This window comes from Dipteris shenzhenensis, chromosome 28 (genome assembly GCF_047967505.1).
Source record: "Dipteris shenzhenensis isolate YYH24624 ecotype China chromosome 28, Dip_SZ_1.0, whole genome shotgun sequence".
Lineage (NCBI taxonomy): Eukaryota > Viridiplantae > Streptophyta > Polypodiopsida > Gleicheniales > Dipteridaceae > Dipteris > Dipteris shenzhenensis.
The window spans coordinates 5,629,377-5,645,794 of record NC_141623.1 but is presented as its reverse complement, the minus strand read 5'-3'; the positions used below and the strand labels follow the sequence as shown (position 1 = coordinate 5,645,794).

The 16,418-nt window shown below is 42.2% G+C and overlaps 1 protein-coding gene across 1 annotated transcript in view; it reads left to right on the top strand.

Moving 5' to 3' along the window:
* LOC147883086 (serine/threonine-protein phosphatase PP2A-2 catalytic subunit) overlaps positions 1–16,147 on the top strand; it is a 38,123-nt gene extending 21,976 nt beyond the window's left edge. The window contains exons 7-12 of the mRNA XM_087399618.1: positions 9,279–9,345; positions 10,724–10,915; positions 11,013–11,102; positions 11,503–11,554; positions 15,554–15,609; positions 15,706–16,147. Coding sequence (XP_087255744.1) covers positions 9,279–9,345; positions 10,724–10,915; positions 11,013–11,102; positions 11,503–11,554; positions 15,554–15,609; positions 15,706–15,771 — 523 coding nt within the window. The 3' untranslated portion in view covers positions 15,772–16,147. The remainder of the gene's footprint in view (positions 1–9,278; positions 9,346–10,723; positions 10,916–11,012; positions 11,103–11,502; positions 11,555–15,553; positions 15,610–15,705) is intronic.
* The last annotated feature ends 271 nt before the right edge of the window (positions 16,148–16,418 follow it).

The following is a 16,418-nucleotide window of genomic DNA, read 5'->3' as shown; positions in this document are numbered from 1 at the left end:
TCAGCAGATTCATGCACATGCCCAGTTCACAGCATTGGTAGGCAGTGAAGAGAGTCTTCAGATATCTCAGAGGCACTCAGGATTTAGCCCTCTTCTATGGTGATCAGGGTTCACTTACCATGCATGCTTACACGGATAGTGACTGGGTAGGATGTTCCGACACTAGAGTGTCACATACTGGCAATTGTTTTTTTGCTTGGCAATTCATGTATCTCTTGGGTCAGCAAGAAGCAACCAATAGTTGCCACATCTAGCTGTGAGGCTGAGTACAGGGCAGCTTTCACTGCTACAGTAGAGTGTGTTTGGCTTCGACAGTTACTTACAGATCTTGGTATTCGCCAGACATCCTCCACTATTGTCTACACTGACAGCCAGAGTGCTTTGGCCATCACGCGTAACCCAGTGTTTCATGCGCGTACCAAGCATATTGAAGTTCACTATCATTATGTTCGGGAGCGGTTGTCAGCAAGAGACATAGAGTTGTCCTATCTTCCCACAGAGGACAACATAGCATATATGTTTACAAAGGCACTTCCTTGTCCCAAGTTCGAAGTCTTCCGACAAGCTTTACACTTGGTTCCCTTTGTTACATGATCTGACATCCCTTGTACATTCATAGGTGGCTATATCCTTTTGGATGAACATGTGCCACTATGACCAGAAAATACCAGGTATTCTGAGACGTTTCCAGAATACTTCAGCCCATCCCATGGATGGGGGTTTGTAGGCCATCTCTTGGTGGTTCTAGTGATGCCTTATAGGCCATGGTATGTGCCTTGTAGGCATAAATATAGGCACTTGTAGTGTTAGTGTCTTTTAGGCCAAATAGGACACTTAGTCCTATGTGACACCTAGGACTAAGTCTAGGACACTTAGTCCTAGGTATAGGTACTTGTACCTTGTACTCCTTTTTTTCATTATCCTAGTTGACGTGACTGTTGGTTATCATCGACTCTTTGTATTCTCTCTTTTGCCTATCGACCCTACGTTTTGCTGTAAAATAAGCCCCTTTTTTGAAATTACAGGAAGTCATTTTCTCTCTTGTATTACTAAAAGGAAAGAATGGAAGGGGAAGGGAGATATAACAATGAACTTATCCCTTTTCCTCCATTACCCCAAGGAGAGAGAGAAAGAACACTTTCACCCCCTCCTGGAGAGGATGGATTAGGTGAGAGTTACACACATCTTGAGTATGATAACCCACAAATAGATTTACAGCAGTCTCTTCTTCAAGAACCTCTTGATAGGGAGTTCTCCTTTCATAAGGAAAGAAGAAATGAGACCAACCAAGAACAAGGTGATGATTTTACGCCTTCAACTCAAAACCCAGCACACATGGATTATAATCCAAGTGCAAGAGGAAGAGAGGAGACTCCTGTTGATAAGCTGATTTTTCAGCTTAGCAATATGATTGAGTAGTCCATTATGACAAGATTAGGGACTAAGAGGACTTTAAACTTTGTGGATGAAGAGTTGAGTATCTCTTCTAAGAGGTCCAAATTCCAATTGCGAGAGAGAATTGAGTTTCCCAAATATGATGGGGCAAGGGAGGTTGACAAAATACTCAATTGGATTCGCCATTTTGAGCTATACTTTGCCCATCAAGACAAGCTGATTTTCCAGCTTAGCAATACGATTGAGCAGTCCATTATGAAAAGATTAGGGACTAAGAGGACTTTAAACTTTGGGGATGAAGAGTTGAGTACCCCTTCTAAGAGGTCCGAATTCCAACCGCGAGAGAGAATTGAGTTTCCCAAATATGATGGGGCAAGGGAGGCTAAAAAAATACTCAATTGGATTTGCCATTTTGAGCTATACTTTGCCCATCAAGACAAGACCGAGCAAGAGAAGCTTGCTCTTGCCACATTGCATCTGTAGAAGGATGCTCTAATGTGGTGGTCTTTGTCACAAAGAGGAAAAGAGCCTATTCATGAATGGGTTAAGTTCGTGGAGCAACTGAAAGCCACTTTCATGCCACCGAGGCATAAAGAGAACCTAACCTTTCGTTGGGAGAGGTTTAGGCAGTTCAATAATGAGAGTAATGCAGATTTTACAGCTAGATTTTGGAAACTCTCTCTAGAGTTACCCGAAAAGAGTGAGGAAGATAGGAGAAAGAAGTATTTAGCAGCCTTAAGCCCAAAAGTAAGGTACGAGGTTGAAATGTTTAACCCGACCACGCTTAAGGACCTCACTAAGCTGGTTGAAATAGTCGAGAGGAAATTGAATCCTCGTAAACCCTTCAATAAGGAGGGTGGGTCATCATCTAAGACCAACAATATACCCACTTTTAGGAAACCAAACAAGTTTAAGAATAATAAAGGGAAGGGTAAAGCTCTTGTAAGGAATGTGATCAGCTAATCACGTCCTGGATGGGTGCCATTTCCTTCTATGACGGACGAAGAGAAGAGGAAGTTGATTAAGGAAGGAAAATGTTTCGGGTGTAAGAAACATAAGCCAAGGCACGTATGGCATAAGTGTCCCGTTCTCTTGGCTAAGATTGCCAAGGCGAAGTCAGTAAAAGGGAAAGCCAAGGCATCCAAGCAGGAGGGTGAGGCTTCTACCTTGTCACCCTCGAAATCTACCGTGACTATTGAGCCAGTAGTGAATGCTGTCCATTCAGCCAATACCTTTGGGCCTCATGATCTTTTTAAGGTGTATGGATTGGTGAATGGACAGAGAATAGTGGTTCTCCTAGATGATGGATGTAATTATGACTTAGTGAATAGAGATCGAAGGGATTTTCTAGTAGCTCCTTTACAAGACGTTGACATGATTCTAGGTAAACCATGGCGGTATGATTTTAACCCTGCTGTTCATCCTCATACTCATCATTGTTGCTTTGTACATAAGGATGAAAACATAAGGATCGTAGGGGATCGAGACGTGTTTACAATTCCATTGATTACTCCTACCCAAGTGAAAAGATTGGTAAAAAGAGGGGTAGATTGTAATCTTGTGTATATACGGGATTCACGAGATCTTCATATCTCAAAAGAAGATCGGAAGAGAAATGAGTTCCTTGGAGCTTACGAGGATCGATTTTCAAGAGATGATTCATTCGAATTGCCTATGGAGAGAGAAGATGATCATGCCATAGACTTAGAGCCAGGAGCTTCTCCATGTAGAGCCCCATACAGGATGAACAGGATAGAAATGGAGGACGTAGAAAAACAAATTGAAGATTTATTGCAAAAAGGCTTGATTCAACCAAGTAGTTCTCCATTTGGAGCACTTGTATTATTGGTCAAGAAGAAGGATGGATCATATCGAATGTGTATAGATTACCGTGCTTTGAATAAACTTATGATTAAGAACCGGTATCCGATGTTGGGGTAAAGGCACATTGCCACCCCTTTATTAAAGATAAGACATCTATGACTGTCTTAAGACAGTCATAGGATAAAACCTAATCCTAATAAAACTAATGAGTTTGTGGTGAGGCTCATCACTTCACACCCGCACACTTGTGTCTTCTCTCTCTCACACTCTCTCCCTCTTGCTCTTCTTCTCCCTTCAGGCCCTTCAACTGGTATCAGAGCCTTGTCTCCCTCTACCCTAGTCTACCCACCCCCCTCGACCTCTACCTAGCCTCTTCACGGGCCAACGGGCCAGCAGGCTGACAGCGCCGTACGGACGTACGTCGTCCGTACATCTGTACGGACAGGCGTCGCACCGGCGGGCGGCATCGAGCAGCGGCGCGGGCGCGGGCGCGGGCGCGGGCATCGAGCAGGGCACGGGCGCTGGCGCGGGCGCGGGCATAGAGCTGGGCGTGGGCTGTATAGCAGCTGCTAGCTGCAGCAGGGCGGCGCCGCGTCACGCCAGCAGCTGCTAGCTGTTGAGCCCTCGGGCTTCTTCCTCGCTGTCGTACAGGTTCAGGAGGTATACGACCGTGCGGACTCCGTACCGTCGTCCGTACAGTACGGACGAAGCCGCCGTACCTGCAGGGAGCTGCATCAGGGGAAGAACTTCCGAAATTTTTCTTCTTTCCCTTTTTTGGGATTCCGTACACTGCGCAGGTACAGGAAGTACAGCAGGCGCAGATTTTTTCTTTGGGAAGAAAAAGAAGGAGAAAGAGCTCTCTGCTCTTGATTCAGGGTCATTTTTCAGTTCACAAAACTGTGTTATCTTGAAAGTACAGCAAGTACCTTCATTTACCTCGTGCTTGAGGTGAAGAGAACCACAGTGTGTGGTTGATTGCACAGTTGTCTGTTTTCGTGAAGGAAATGCCTTGATTTTGCAGAGACTTTTATGCTTTTACTGGGCTTGAATCTCAGTTTCCGGGTGAGCAGATCATAGGGCTTTTGCCTGGCAGTTGATGCTTTGTATGCCTTGAGGTAGTGTGGTGCCAGAGAGCACACATTTGCCTCGATTTCCGCAGTGTGGAGGTGACATTTTCTTGCAGGTCACATTTCTTGTGCAACACTTAGAGAACCTCAGTTGAGCCACGTTTGGCCAGGGCGCCTCGAGTTTACTCGGTCCCTAACTGTCCATCGTTGACAGTGCTCAAAAGGTTCCTCATTGAGTGTTTGTACGTTGGGATCTGTGTATGTCATTTCTACACAGGGCAGTATATGCATTACACTGTTGGATGATTTTGTCAGAGAGATTTTCATATTGCATGCTACCTCAGTGTTGAGGTGTTCTTCACTTGGTTCAGGTGTCAGTCAAGGGGCTTTTGCCCAGATTTTGTTTGATAGCACTTGGGTTACCGACAGAGATCTTCAGATGCATTTTATCCCCTTGGCAGAAGGGTGATTGCTTGGGATTTATCCCATTTTCTGTTGCAGGTTTTGTGACAGGCTGAAGTGTCATTTTTTTTTGGGTGTTTGCCAAGTGGTTTATGCATATTAACTCAGTGCAATACCTCATCTGAGGTGGGAGAAGTGATCAGTACAGCCAGTACAGCAGTGTTTACAGCAGTGTTTGTGCTTTGTCAGCTGATTATGCACTGTTAAGCACTTGTTGAGCAGCTGCAGCAGTCTGAAATTACTGTTTTTATGCCTATTTGAGCACGGTACAGTGTTTCAGAAGGTACAGTAACTGGGAGAATTCTCTGTTTTGCTGCAGATTTCCTGACAGTAAAAAAAGGCACTATTGTGAGTGCTCCTGGCTCTTGATAGAGCAGGTTTTTTCTGAGAAATCAGAATTTTTTATTCAGTCTTTTTTACTTCCAGGGAATCAGATACTTTCCTTATCTGATATGGCATCAGGGGGAAGTGAATCTTCAATTCTGAACATAAAGAAACTGGAAGGAGCACACAATTATGCATTATGGGCAGAACAGTGCTTGAATGTACTTCTGTTAAAGAAGATTTCTAAGCCCATAAGGGTGAAGGGTGTCAAGCCATCTGACATGGCAGCTGATGACTGGGAAGAGCTGGATTTGTCCGCAAGGGCAGCTATCATGCTCACTATTTCTGACACTCTTGTGTTCAATGTTCAGGCTGAAAAGACCTCTTATGGTCTATGGCAAAGGCTAGAAGAATTGTATGCCCAAAAGAGCTCAGCCAGTAAGGTTTATTGGTTGAAGAAGCTGGTTGATCTTCGCATGAAGGAAGGTACAGCTATGACCTCACACTTGAGTGAGTTCAATGCCATCTTTACACAGCTGATTGCACAGGGATTGAATCTTGATGAGGAGTTCAAGGCTACTTTCTTGCTGTGTACCCTCCTTGAGAGTTGGGACACTTTCAAGACCACCCTGTCAAATTCGAATGTCACTCTTATTTATGCTGATGTAGAGAGCTCTCTCCTTGTGGAGGAGATGAGCAGGAAGAATAATGCGAGCAGCAAGTCTTCAAATGCCTTGCAGGTACAGGATAGAGGCAGGCTCAGTAGAAGGGGAGATCTGCTAGTAAGTCCAAATCCCGCAGTCAGTCCCGTGGCAAAAAGGATATTGAATGCTTTTATTGTGGCAAGAAGGGACATGTGAAGTCTAAGTGCTTCAAGTTCATACGGGATCAGAAAGCCAAGAAGGTTGAAACAAAGGATGCAGGCAATGGAAGCAAAGGCAAAGGCAAGGCCAAGGCAGATGACTTGGATGCAGTGAATGTTGCAGCAGAGGACAGTGACAGTGACATACATGATGTTTTATGCTCTTCTGCTGTAATAGCACATGCTTTGGTTATTGATGGCCATGACATGCACACCTGGCTCTTGGATTCAGGTGCTTCTTTTCATGTTACTCCTCATAGGGAGTGGTTTACTTCCTACACAGGTACTCATGGAGTTGTTCATCTTGGGAACAACTACGCATGTCAGATTGTAGGGATTGGCAGTATATAGATAGTATTTCCTGATGGACGCATATTCATGCTTGATGGTGTCCGCCATGTGCCGCAAATCAAGAAAAATCTGATTAGCACTGGCTTATTGGATGACAGTGGTTACCACACCACATTTGGGGATTCCAAATGGGTGATTACTGATGGCCAGGCTGTAGTGGCTGAGGGTTTTAAGAGTGATACCTTGTACCCTCTTTATGTTTCCAGTGTCGGTAATCATGTTGTTGCCATAACCGAGCTGCCAAAGGTTTCATTGTGGCATAGCCGGTTGGGACACATGTCTGTTAAAGGAATGCAAGAACTGTCACGTTTGGGTTATCTGCCGTCTCTTTCTTTTTCAGATTTGCCTACTTGTGATCATTGTATATTTGGCAAGCATTCTGTGACTCCTCATAAGAGGAGAACTCCCCAGAATAGAGCACCACTTGATCTAGTGCACACTGATTGTGTGAGATGCCACAGTTATCACTAGGGGGTGCAAAATATTTTATTACTTTCATTGATGATGCCACACGCAAAGTGTGGGTCTATTTCTTGAAGCATAAGGGCGATGCCTTAGATGCTTTCAAGAAGTTTGTCGCTCAGGTTGAGAATCGGATAGGTCGCAGGCTGAAATGCCTCAGATCCGATAATGGGGGTGAGTATGTGTCACATGCTTTTGTGCAGTTTTGCCAAGCTAAGGGCATCAAACAGAACTCACAGCCCCTCATAATGCATCTCAAAATGGTGCAAGTGAGCGGATGAATCGAACTATTCAGGAGAAGGTTCGATGTATGTTGTCTTATGCTGCATTACCCCATGGCTTTTGGGCAGAATCCGTGCAAACAGTAGTTCACATTATTAACAGGTCGCCAAACAAGGCTTTGGAGTTGAAAGTGCCAGAGGAGATGTGGTCTGGCAAGCCACCCTCATATAAGCACTTACGTGTATTTGGTTGCGAGTGCTTTGCTCATGTACGCAAAGAACTGCGCACCAAACTGGAGCCAAAGTCTATCAGATGCATCTTTATGGGTTATGGTGACGAAGGTGAAATGGGGTACAGGTTATGGGATCCCGTTAAACGGAAGATTATACGCAGCAATGATGTCATCTTTAAAGAGGATAGTGTACACAAGGAACCCGTGCAACCTTTAGGTGGGAGGTTGTTGGGGTAAAGGCACATTGCCACCCCTTTATTAAAGATAAGACATCTATGACTGTCTTAAGACAGTCATAGGATAAAACCTAATCCTAATAAAACTAATGAGTTTGTGGTGTGGCTCATCACTTCACACCCGCACACTTGTGTCTTCTCTCTCTCACACTCTCTCCCTCTTGCTCTTCTTCCCCCTTCAGGCCCTTCATCCGATTCCAAGAGTGGATGATTTATTAGATATGCTTAAAGGTGCTAAAGTTTTTAGCAAATTGGATTTGAAATCTGGCTACCATCAACTTCGTATGAAAGCTGGGGATGAACATAATACTTCTTTTCGCACTCTCACTGGACATTATGAGTTTTTGGTCATGCCTTTTGGCCTAACTAATGCTCCAGCCACTTTTAGAAGGCTGATGAGAAGGGTTTTGCGACCCTACTTGGGAAAATTTGTCACAGTCTTCTTTGACGACATTTTAGTTTTCAGCCAGAATGAGGAAGAGCATAAGGATCACCTTGCTAAGGTGATGGAGCTCCTAAGGAAGGATTGATTGTTCCTAAATACCAAGAAGAGTGAGTTCTTCAAGACAGAAATAGAGTATTTGGGACGCATTGTGTCTATTGAGGGAATTCGGGTTGACTCTAAAAAGGTCAAGGCCATAATTGAATGGCCAATACCCAAAAATATACATGAGCTGAGATCCTTCCTAGGGATGTGTAGTTATTATCGCAGATTGACTTGAAGCCCTGTTGAAGATCTTCATCAACTAAACTTAGAAGAGAGCCAGAGCCATACCTTGTCGCTTGCTCCAAGTTTCAATGCAGGTAGCATACAAATCTCAAGCTGAGGCAATGTCCAATGCAGCCTCATGCAAGCATCTGTATAGTGACGTTTGGGGCAGGTAGAGGCTGCACAAGGGCTGGAGATGCAAGGTGAAGGGCTGAGGGGAACTGGTTGTTGAAGAAAGGGGCAAAGGGCTGCTTATGTAGACCCTTGAGACCAGCCTTGAAGCTAACCACAACCGAGTTGGCCAGTCGTCCATCCAGGTCGCCTAGAAGCATCGAGTAGGCTTTGATGGTGTTCAAATCTTTGGTGGCCAACTGCCTGCAAAAGGTCTCTTTTTCCTAGTATACGAATGCGTTGGATATCAAACTTGCAAGTACTAGTTGATGAACACGCCTGTAAGTGCAAGTTTGATATTCAGACCTTGCGTTGGAGTGAGTATTCTCCATTCGTTGTGGACCAGGGAGCTCCTATTTTGTGTCCGTAATTTTGTTCATGATTAGGGAAAAATATTTGGCGAGTACTATCTTTCTCTTTGAGATGTTGTTCAAATTTGCTGTTCAAGTACTGAACCCATTACCTACCTTCACAGTAGTTTTTCTATTGAGTTTGCAAAAACATTTGGCTACTATTGCCTTCATCTTTGTGAGGCCATTCGGTATTGAATTTGCTGATCATTGCACCCCTTACTTGACGTCCACCATAGGTTTTATATTGAATTTGTTAGATGTTTACATTACATAATACATATATGGCTCTTGGAATTAAAGGTTTTTACCTCATAGGCTCATAGTCCATCTACTCATGAGCCACCAATGAACCCTCTTTCAATATTGAATGCATTGACATACAACAATTAAATAAATTTATGTCAAATGTAGCTTTTCAAATTTAGATTGTTTTTACATTGTAATAAACATTTACATTTCTCAAGTGCAAAGTACAAGTTGGAATAATGGTATTGTATGGTTATGTTCCTTGGTATATCCTAATCCCTCTAGCTCTTTTGTACTTTCTTTGAAGGAAAACTCTTGGTAAGGTTATTTTCCATGTCTTACTATGAATATCTTGGTGGTAGGTATGGGAATGCGAATGTTTGGAAGATTTTTACGGACCTTTTCGATTATTTTCCATTAACAGCATTGGTGAGTCTCCTCAACTCCGTCTTTTCCAGAACTTGAAGTATGTGGATAAAGTCAAATCTGTTTTCTATTGAGTGCTTTTATTAAGATTTTTTTTTGGGGGGGGGACTTTCTTTAGTTTACATCGTGCAAAATTAACAATCTTACTAATGTGGTTAGTTTTTTAAACAAAGTGCAAGTTACTTAACCAGCTAGGTTGGTTGTGTTGTTTTGGAAATACTATGTCGTGAAGACCATTTGCATGATATTATAAGCAATGAAAGCTGTGAACAAACTTGCTTTGGCTTGATGTGAGGAAGCTCAGGGACTAATGGTTTTATATGGAATTGGCAAAATTGTTGGGCCCTTTGCTGTAGATCCTCTTGCAAGTTTGGATGGGATTGCATTGCAACTGGTTAACTTGTTTGGACCATAACCATTTAAAATTTATATCACTGAAGCAAAATTTGACAACAGTTGCTGCAAGTGCATTCCTTCAAGGGCAAATTGCTTTAAGTTGAGTCGTGTTTCTTGATACTCGAAGCTTCTAGGCACAGCTTTATATAGGTCCCTCTATGTATATATATTTCATACACCTATGCAAGGATCCATAGAAACAGAGGAAGGAATATATGAATGACAGTATAGAATGAACGATGTGCATCCATGAAAGTCCATGGTGAAGATTAGTCAAAAATTTTCTCACATTTTTTGGCAAGTGATAATACCCCAGTGTGACGAGGAATCAAATGTGTTATTTAAGTCTGGCATCTGTTAAATCAGAGCTTCTAAGCAAAAATCTTGTGAATCCAAAACCTCTCAAAATTTCAATATGTTGCAGAAGTCCTCTAGTATTGGCCCTCACTTCTGTCGATGTAGACCTACATTTACTGGAAAGGGTGGAAAAATTTTGCATGTTGGGCGGCATGTGAATACGTGGCTCAAATAGGTGCTCCTCTGTACCATAATAGATGGTTTGAGTTTGTTTGAGTGGTCACAGGAGAGAGAGGATGCATGGTTTTGTTCTACTTTACGGGAGGATTGTTTTTACTGTGTGTGTGTGTCATGGATGCTTTTGGATCTATTGAAATGCAAATTACAGTCGTCTGTCACAATAAAGCAAGTGCAGGTTTGATTCTGTAATCCCATGCATCTTTTCTTTACAAAGCATAGATATGATAAATAATCTTCTAACTCAATGGAAAATTTTCGTACCATGGTAGAGGGAGGATTCATGGAAATTTTGCTTACCATGGTAAATAATTCTTTAACTCAATTCTGCATTCATTGGAAATTTTGCTTAAATGTGATAAAGTCACGTGTGAATATTTTATTGGTTTCTTTTGAAGCTATCAAAGCAAGTTCTTTCAATTCTTTGACTCCATGCAAGACTGCTTTGTAGGTGGAGTCTGAAATTTTTTGTCTACATGGTGGGTTGTCACCCTCCATAGACACGCTCGACCATGTGAGAAAGCTTGAGCGCGTACAAGAAGTACCTCATGAAGGGCCTATGTGCGATCTTTTATGGTCTGATCCAGATGACCGTTGTGGATGGGGAATCTCACCTCGCGGAGCTGGCTACACGTTTGGCCAAGTACGTACAGAATAGATTTTAGAAGCGATTCAATTTTACTTTCAAAAGAGGAGAGTTGGTCTTGATGATAAACTACATGCTTTGGTACTGCCTACAGGATATATCTGCACAATTCAACCATACCAATAATCTAAAACTAATAGCCAGAGCGCATCAGTTAGTGATGGAGGGCTTCAATTGGGGGCATGTAAGTTTGATGTGATCCAGTTTCACCCCATCTCATATCTGTATATGTTCATAGTATGATACTTGAATGGTGCTACAAGCTCCTAGTTTCTAGCCTACGTTATAACGTTGCATGTAGTTATGCTTGCCATTTTGTTTTCTTTTGTCTTACGAGTGTCTCAACTTTTCTGTGTATTCTCTGCCATCTTGATATACTCCCTAGGAGTTCTGAGGCTGAATTTTAAAATATAATGTTTCTCTGATTTGGAACATTTGTTTCTTGCTCATCTTACAGTACATTTCATGTTGTGGGATAACAACTCTTGATTGATGTACGGCTTGATTCTATTTTTTTCTGTGGATATCACTGCCAGATATTCCTGAGTGTACCGCTGACTTGAAATTTCCTAAACCTTTTGCAGGAACAAAAAGTAGTGACCATATTTAGCGCTCCAAACTATTGTTACCGCTGTGGTAAGCTAAGTGTCTGTTTTGTTGAATATTTAACATGCAATAAATGTATGTCCGTGGGGCAGGTGTGTATGTCTGCTTTTGTGTGACACTGTGACTCAAGTGTCCAGGTATCTTATGTATGAAAGAAAAGAGCACATAAAACCTGACAAGGGTAGAAGCATGAGGTCTGCGTCCTGAAGGCCTCAACATGCTTCTCATCATCATCATCCTTGTGCCCAAGATCAAGGTCCACCAGAGGATATGGAATTGTTGATGCCATATCAGTGAATATATTTTTTAGGAGTCTACCCTGCCCTGCACTAGTTGAACAAAGAGAAGTTTGCTTAAACAGATTCAAGGTTATTTGGCTCCTCTACACTAAACTCATTTCTCTTTTTGGATGCAATGCTCCCAAAAGAGCTCCAAAGTTCCACATGGCTGGGAGTTGACTGTGTGGCCGACTTACAGATGGCCAATCTCTGCAGCTGCAGAGCATCAGACCATAATCCTCCCATCAATGCACCGAGGCAAGCTCATTTCCTTTTGGTGCATCCCTTAAACCAAACCAACCTTTTGCCTTTAGCTCATCTCACTACGTCCTGCTCTGATTCATGCTTGAGACTAGTTGTCTCAATACCATCTCCTATTCCTACACCACCTTTGTATCTGTCTCATCCCCTCCCCCTTGGAATTCTGGACCCAAGAGAAATGCTGCAGCCTTGACTGTGGAATAAGACTTCGCGCGCCATCCCAAGCACATTGGCTGGCTGCAAGTGCTCTAAGCTCATCCTAGATCCAAGGATATAAAGCCTCCACAATGAATTTGCGGTCCATTCAGTTATAAACCTTGCAAGTGCAAGGCTCATGCCCATCTATAAGTTCTGACATATACACAATGGGCTGCATCTCAGCATATACTTACAAAAAGAATAATGCAAAGCAAGTAGTTTGTGTATTTCTCAAAAATCTTCAAGGGGTATTTTTTCAGAATAATTTATTACGACATAGAGCTTTTGTAAGGGGGGAAGTGAGGAATAACCTAAGGTTGAGACTGGAGACAGCATGGATGAGCTTTAGATCGTATGAACTAGGTTAATTCAAGAAAAGCGAGGCTGCAGCAGGGGTATTTAAGGCATAACTCAGAGAATAGTAGTTGGATTCTAAAGATATGAGAGCTAGATTATAAATGCCAAGGGTTCAGTCCATGGATATCTTGCGAGGTGGAGTCTCAGGGCCTGTTGTATGAGGCATGACTTGACCTTGAGTTATATAGTAGTCTAGACCTCAAGCTTGGGGGTGGCTCAAGGAACTAAACCTATATTTGGGAGGTGAGCACGCTAGCTCAACCCTAAGGGGTCTTGATACCTTATGACTCCTGCTCATCTGTTTTGCTAGGGTTACCAGACACATACTAAAGGTTAGTACCCAAAGGCGGGGGCCTTTACACAAATGGGATTCAAGAAGCTTCCTTGCTGCCACGTTGGAGTCCTCAGCATTGGAAGAAATTTAATTAACTTTTTAGTCCCCTCCCCACATATACAATGGCCTCCTCATGATAGCCAACCGCTTGGTGACCATTCCTCCTAATATTTTATGCACAGATTTTCTCTCTAGAGCATGTAATGATTCCTAGTTCCTAGTGACACTCCATCCTCCTCCATCATTGAGACAATACACGTTGACCTATATGTCCCCAATCGGACTCACAGCTTGCTCTATGGAAGCTTTGTTTCGGTTTTGATGTAGGTGAAGGTCTTAGGAGTGTATGTGGAGAGTTCTCATTGCAAACTCTGCTAGGATGATGTGGGGCGTACATTGCTTGTAGCCCCTCGAATCCAATCTACTCATCCTCTTGGACATCTACTGCCCAAAAAGCAATCACATATAAAGCTTGCGTATGAGAGAGAGAGAGAGAGAGAGAGGGAGAGAGAGAGAGAGACGCTTGACTTGGCTTGAGATTGAATAGGAGAGCACAAGACTTGGATCGAGATTAAATAGGAGAGCACAAGAGCATCAAGCATGAGAGAGGGGACTCAAGACTGGATATAATATTCCTCCCTTAGATGGATGGCTCACGCGGATTGACTAGCATAGCTCATTGAGCTAAACTAGCATAGCGCTTTCAAGGTCTCTCAACAAAGCTTTGGCCACGGCATAGAATAATTATTTAAATATGTCATGTGACACCTCAATTGGTATCGCATTCTCGATTATTCATCACCAACCCATTATATGTACTCATAGCATTGATCATGTTAGTAATGAGTAATTAAACGAGTCAGTATATTAATAAAATCCAACACAATTACACTTGACAAATAAATATAAAGCACAAAATTATGCATACCAGGCTCGTCAGTATTAACTACAAATCACTTACGATACCAAGTGAACTAGCTTGGCAAAACTTCGGCTTAATCATGTGCTGTTAGCTAGACCTCACTAAACGAATTTTCTAAAACCGTTGTTGTTTCCATGGATCACTTTGCATTAGTCTCTCACAGATTATGTTACAACCGCTTTCATATGAGGAAGACTAAATAAATATCTATATGGAAGGAAGAAAATATCTGTAACAGGCTGCATTTTTTATTATAAGAACTTAAGAGCTCTAGAAATGTATTAAAAAACGTTGTAGGCCACCTGCTTCGTTTCTTCTTTATTTCTTGTTTTCATTCTCTTTTGTTTATTTGATGTATTTTAGTAAGCACTGGGTTTGCCCAAGAGACTCCGTGGGTCTTTAGAAACCCAGTATAGCTGCTTATGCTTGGGCACTGATGACGACATAAGTGTTGCTTTGCTTGCTAAGTATGTCTTCCTTTTGTTTTTCATAAAAGTTTTTGTTTACCTCTTTTTTCTTCTCTTTCATTTTCTCTTTTATTTTCTTTGTAGATTTTTGATCTTTAGAACAACAAAAATTCTAAATTTGTATGATTGGACTTATTCTAGTTCTACAAAGGTATATATATATTCATTTCTAAGATTTAGACGCTCGTTTGGGAGAGACTAAAATGAAATCGTTTAGACTTCTTTATGATTAGCCTTCTCCTTTAGGATCTTTTATTTATCGTCTCTGAAATGTCTGTAACAAGTCACCTCGTAAACCTTGGCTATTACACGAGCAATCATAATTGTGCAATAGATGCTTGGGTTTCCTGCCTTAAAGATGGCTATGATGGGATGTTGTGTCCAAGGGAAAACTAGCACGTCAATGTATTGAGTACTTGGAATGGTCTCGTCCTTGTGCATATATCCCAATTGGAGCCCTTCATGGCCTTTGGCCCTCCCATTACGAAGCTTTAATATGGACATTTCCTGCTTCCAAGGTAGAGACTAAAATGGGTTTGGAATCATGGAGAGAGCTTAGCTACAGAATTTGTATGGCATCTGCTTTTCGTAATACGAATGGAGTGCCTCAAACCTGTTTTTATTGGTGGTCTAAGAGTTCTTGGTTTTCTTTTTCCAGCTTATCATTTCAGCTTTCAATGTGGTGATCTCATGACTGTTTATGCTCTGCGACTGTGTTAAATTCTTTGCCTTACCCTATTTTTTTATTATTCATTTCCACATGCCTTCAAGGGGTCTTTTCCACCCCATTTTCCTGTCTGAGTGGAACCAGCTCATTCTCTTCAGAGTCACCCTGTATGGACTTTGTATGAAGGCATTCTCAAGTACACAAACACACTATCTATCTAACGCTGCCCTAATCGGACTTTGTAGATATATCATTTAGCTCTTGGAAGGCATGATTGGGCGTGCCATTTCCATTTAGAAGATATTGTTAATGTGTTTGACATCATGTAGATACTAGTACTCTGTATTGAAGGGAAAAGAAACTATATGTGACCAATGTCTTGCATTATGGCCTCCTTTTTTGCTTTTGTGCTTTGCTTATTCCTGGATGAGTTTGGGAATGTTCCTGGATTCATCTAGGTATATGTCCTTTGCTTATTGAAGGGAAAAGAGAGAGAGAGAGAGAGAGAGAGAGAGAGAGATTCATTCCTCTGCTGTGATTTAAAGGGAATATGGCATCGATCTTGGAGGTGGATGACAACATGGGGCACACCTTTATACAGGTATGGTATTTGCTGTTATATAGCATGAGCTATCGATATATTTTTATTGCTCCTTTGTTGTAGGTTAACCAATTTCGCTGTATGTTTCTTCAACAGTTTGAACCGGCACCAAGGCGAGGGGAACCAGATGTTACGAGGAGGACACCTGACTATTTCTTATAGTCATTCTACTTTCATGGTTACATGGCGAATTTGGCTTACACGCCCACTTCAGTGTGTATGATTTGTGGCACCTTCACACTGCCAACTAGGCTTAGTGGCCTTTTCCTGAGCAGTTGGTTAGTGAGTAGAGTGTTTTGAGTCGATGAGAGTGCTAGCTTGCATCTGGATGTTTAACAGGTGTCCTGCACTGACAGAAAGAGAAGGTAATGAAGATAGCCGGCCATTTTCAGGTTTGTAGCAACACGTTAGTCCTGTATTCAGTGTTTCTTTGCATTACCGTTCGCTGTCTTCAAACAAATTTCTGTATTCGATGTACATTGGAGGGCCAATATCTTGCCTTTTCTGAATCAGAGGCAAGGCTATTTATGGTTGAAAATTTTCGTTCGGCTGCGATTCTTTGCTTATATACCTCTTGACAGCATGTGGAGGCTTGTCTTTAGAGAGCAGCAGCTTCCTTGAATACAGCTTGGGATTTGTTGGTTAACTATGTAATCTGAGTTAGGACTCTTTGATTTTGTTCATGAAGTGATGTTGGTTCTGTGGTTAAATGATGATTGGTACCACAGTGAGGGCTGCTTGAGTAAAGGAAACAGACAATTCAGAAAGCAGGAACTGCTAGAAATTTGGTGGGTCTAGGTGAAGTTTCC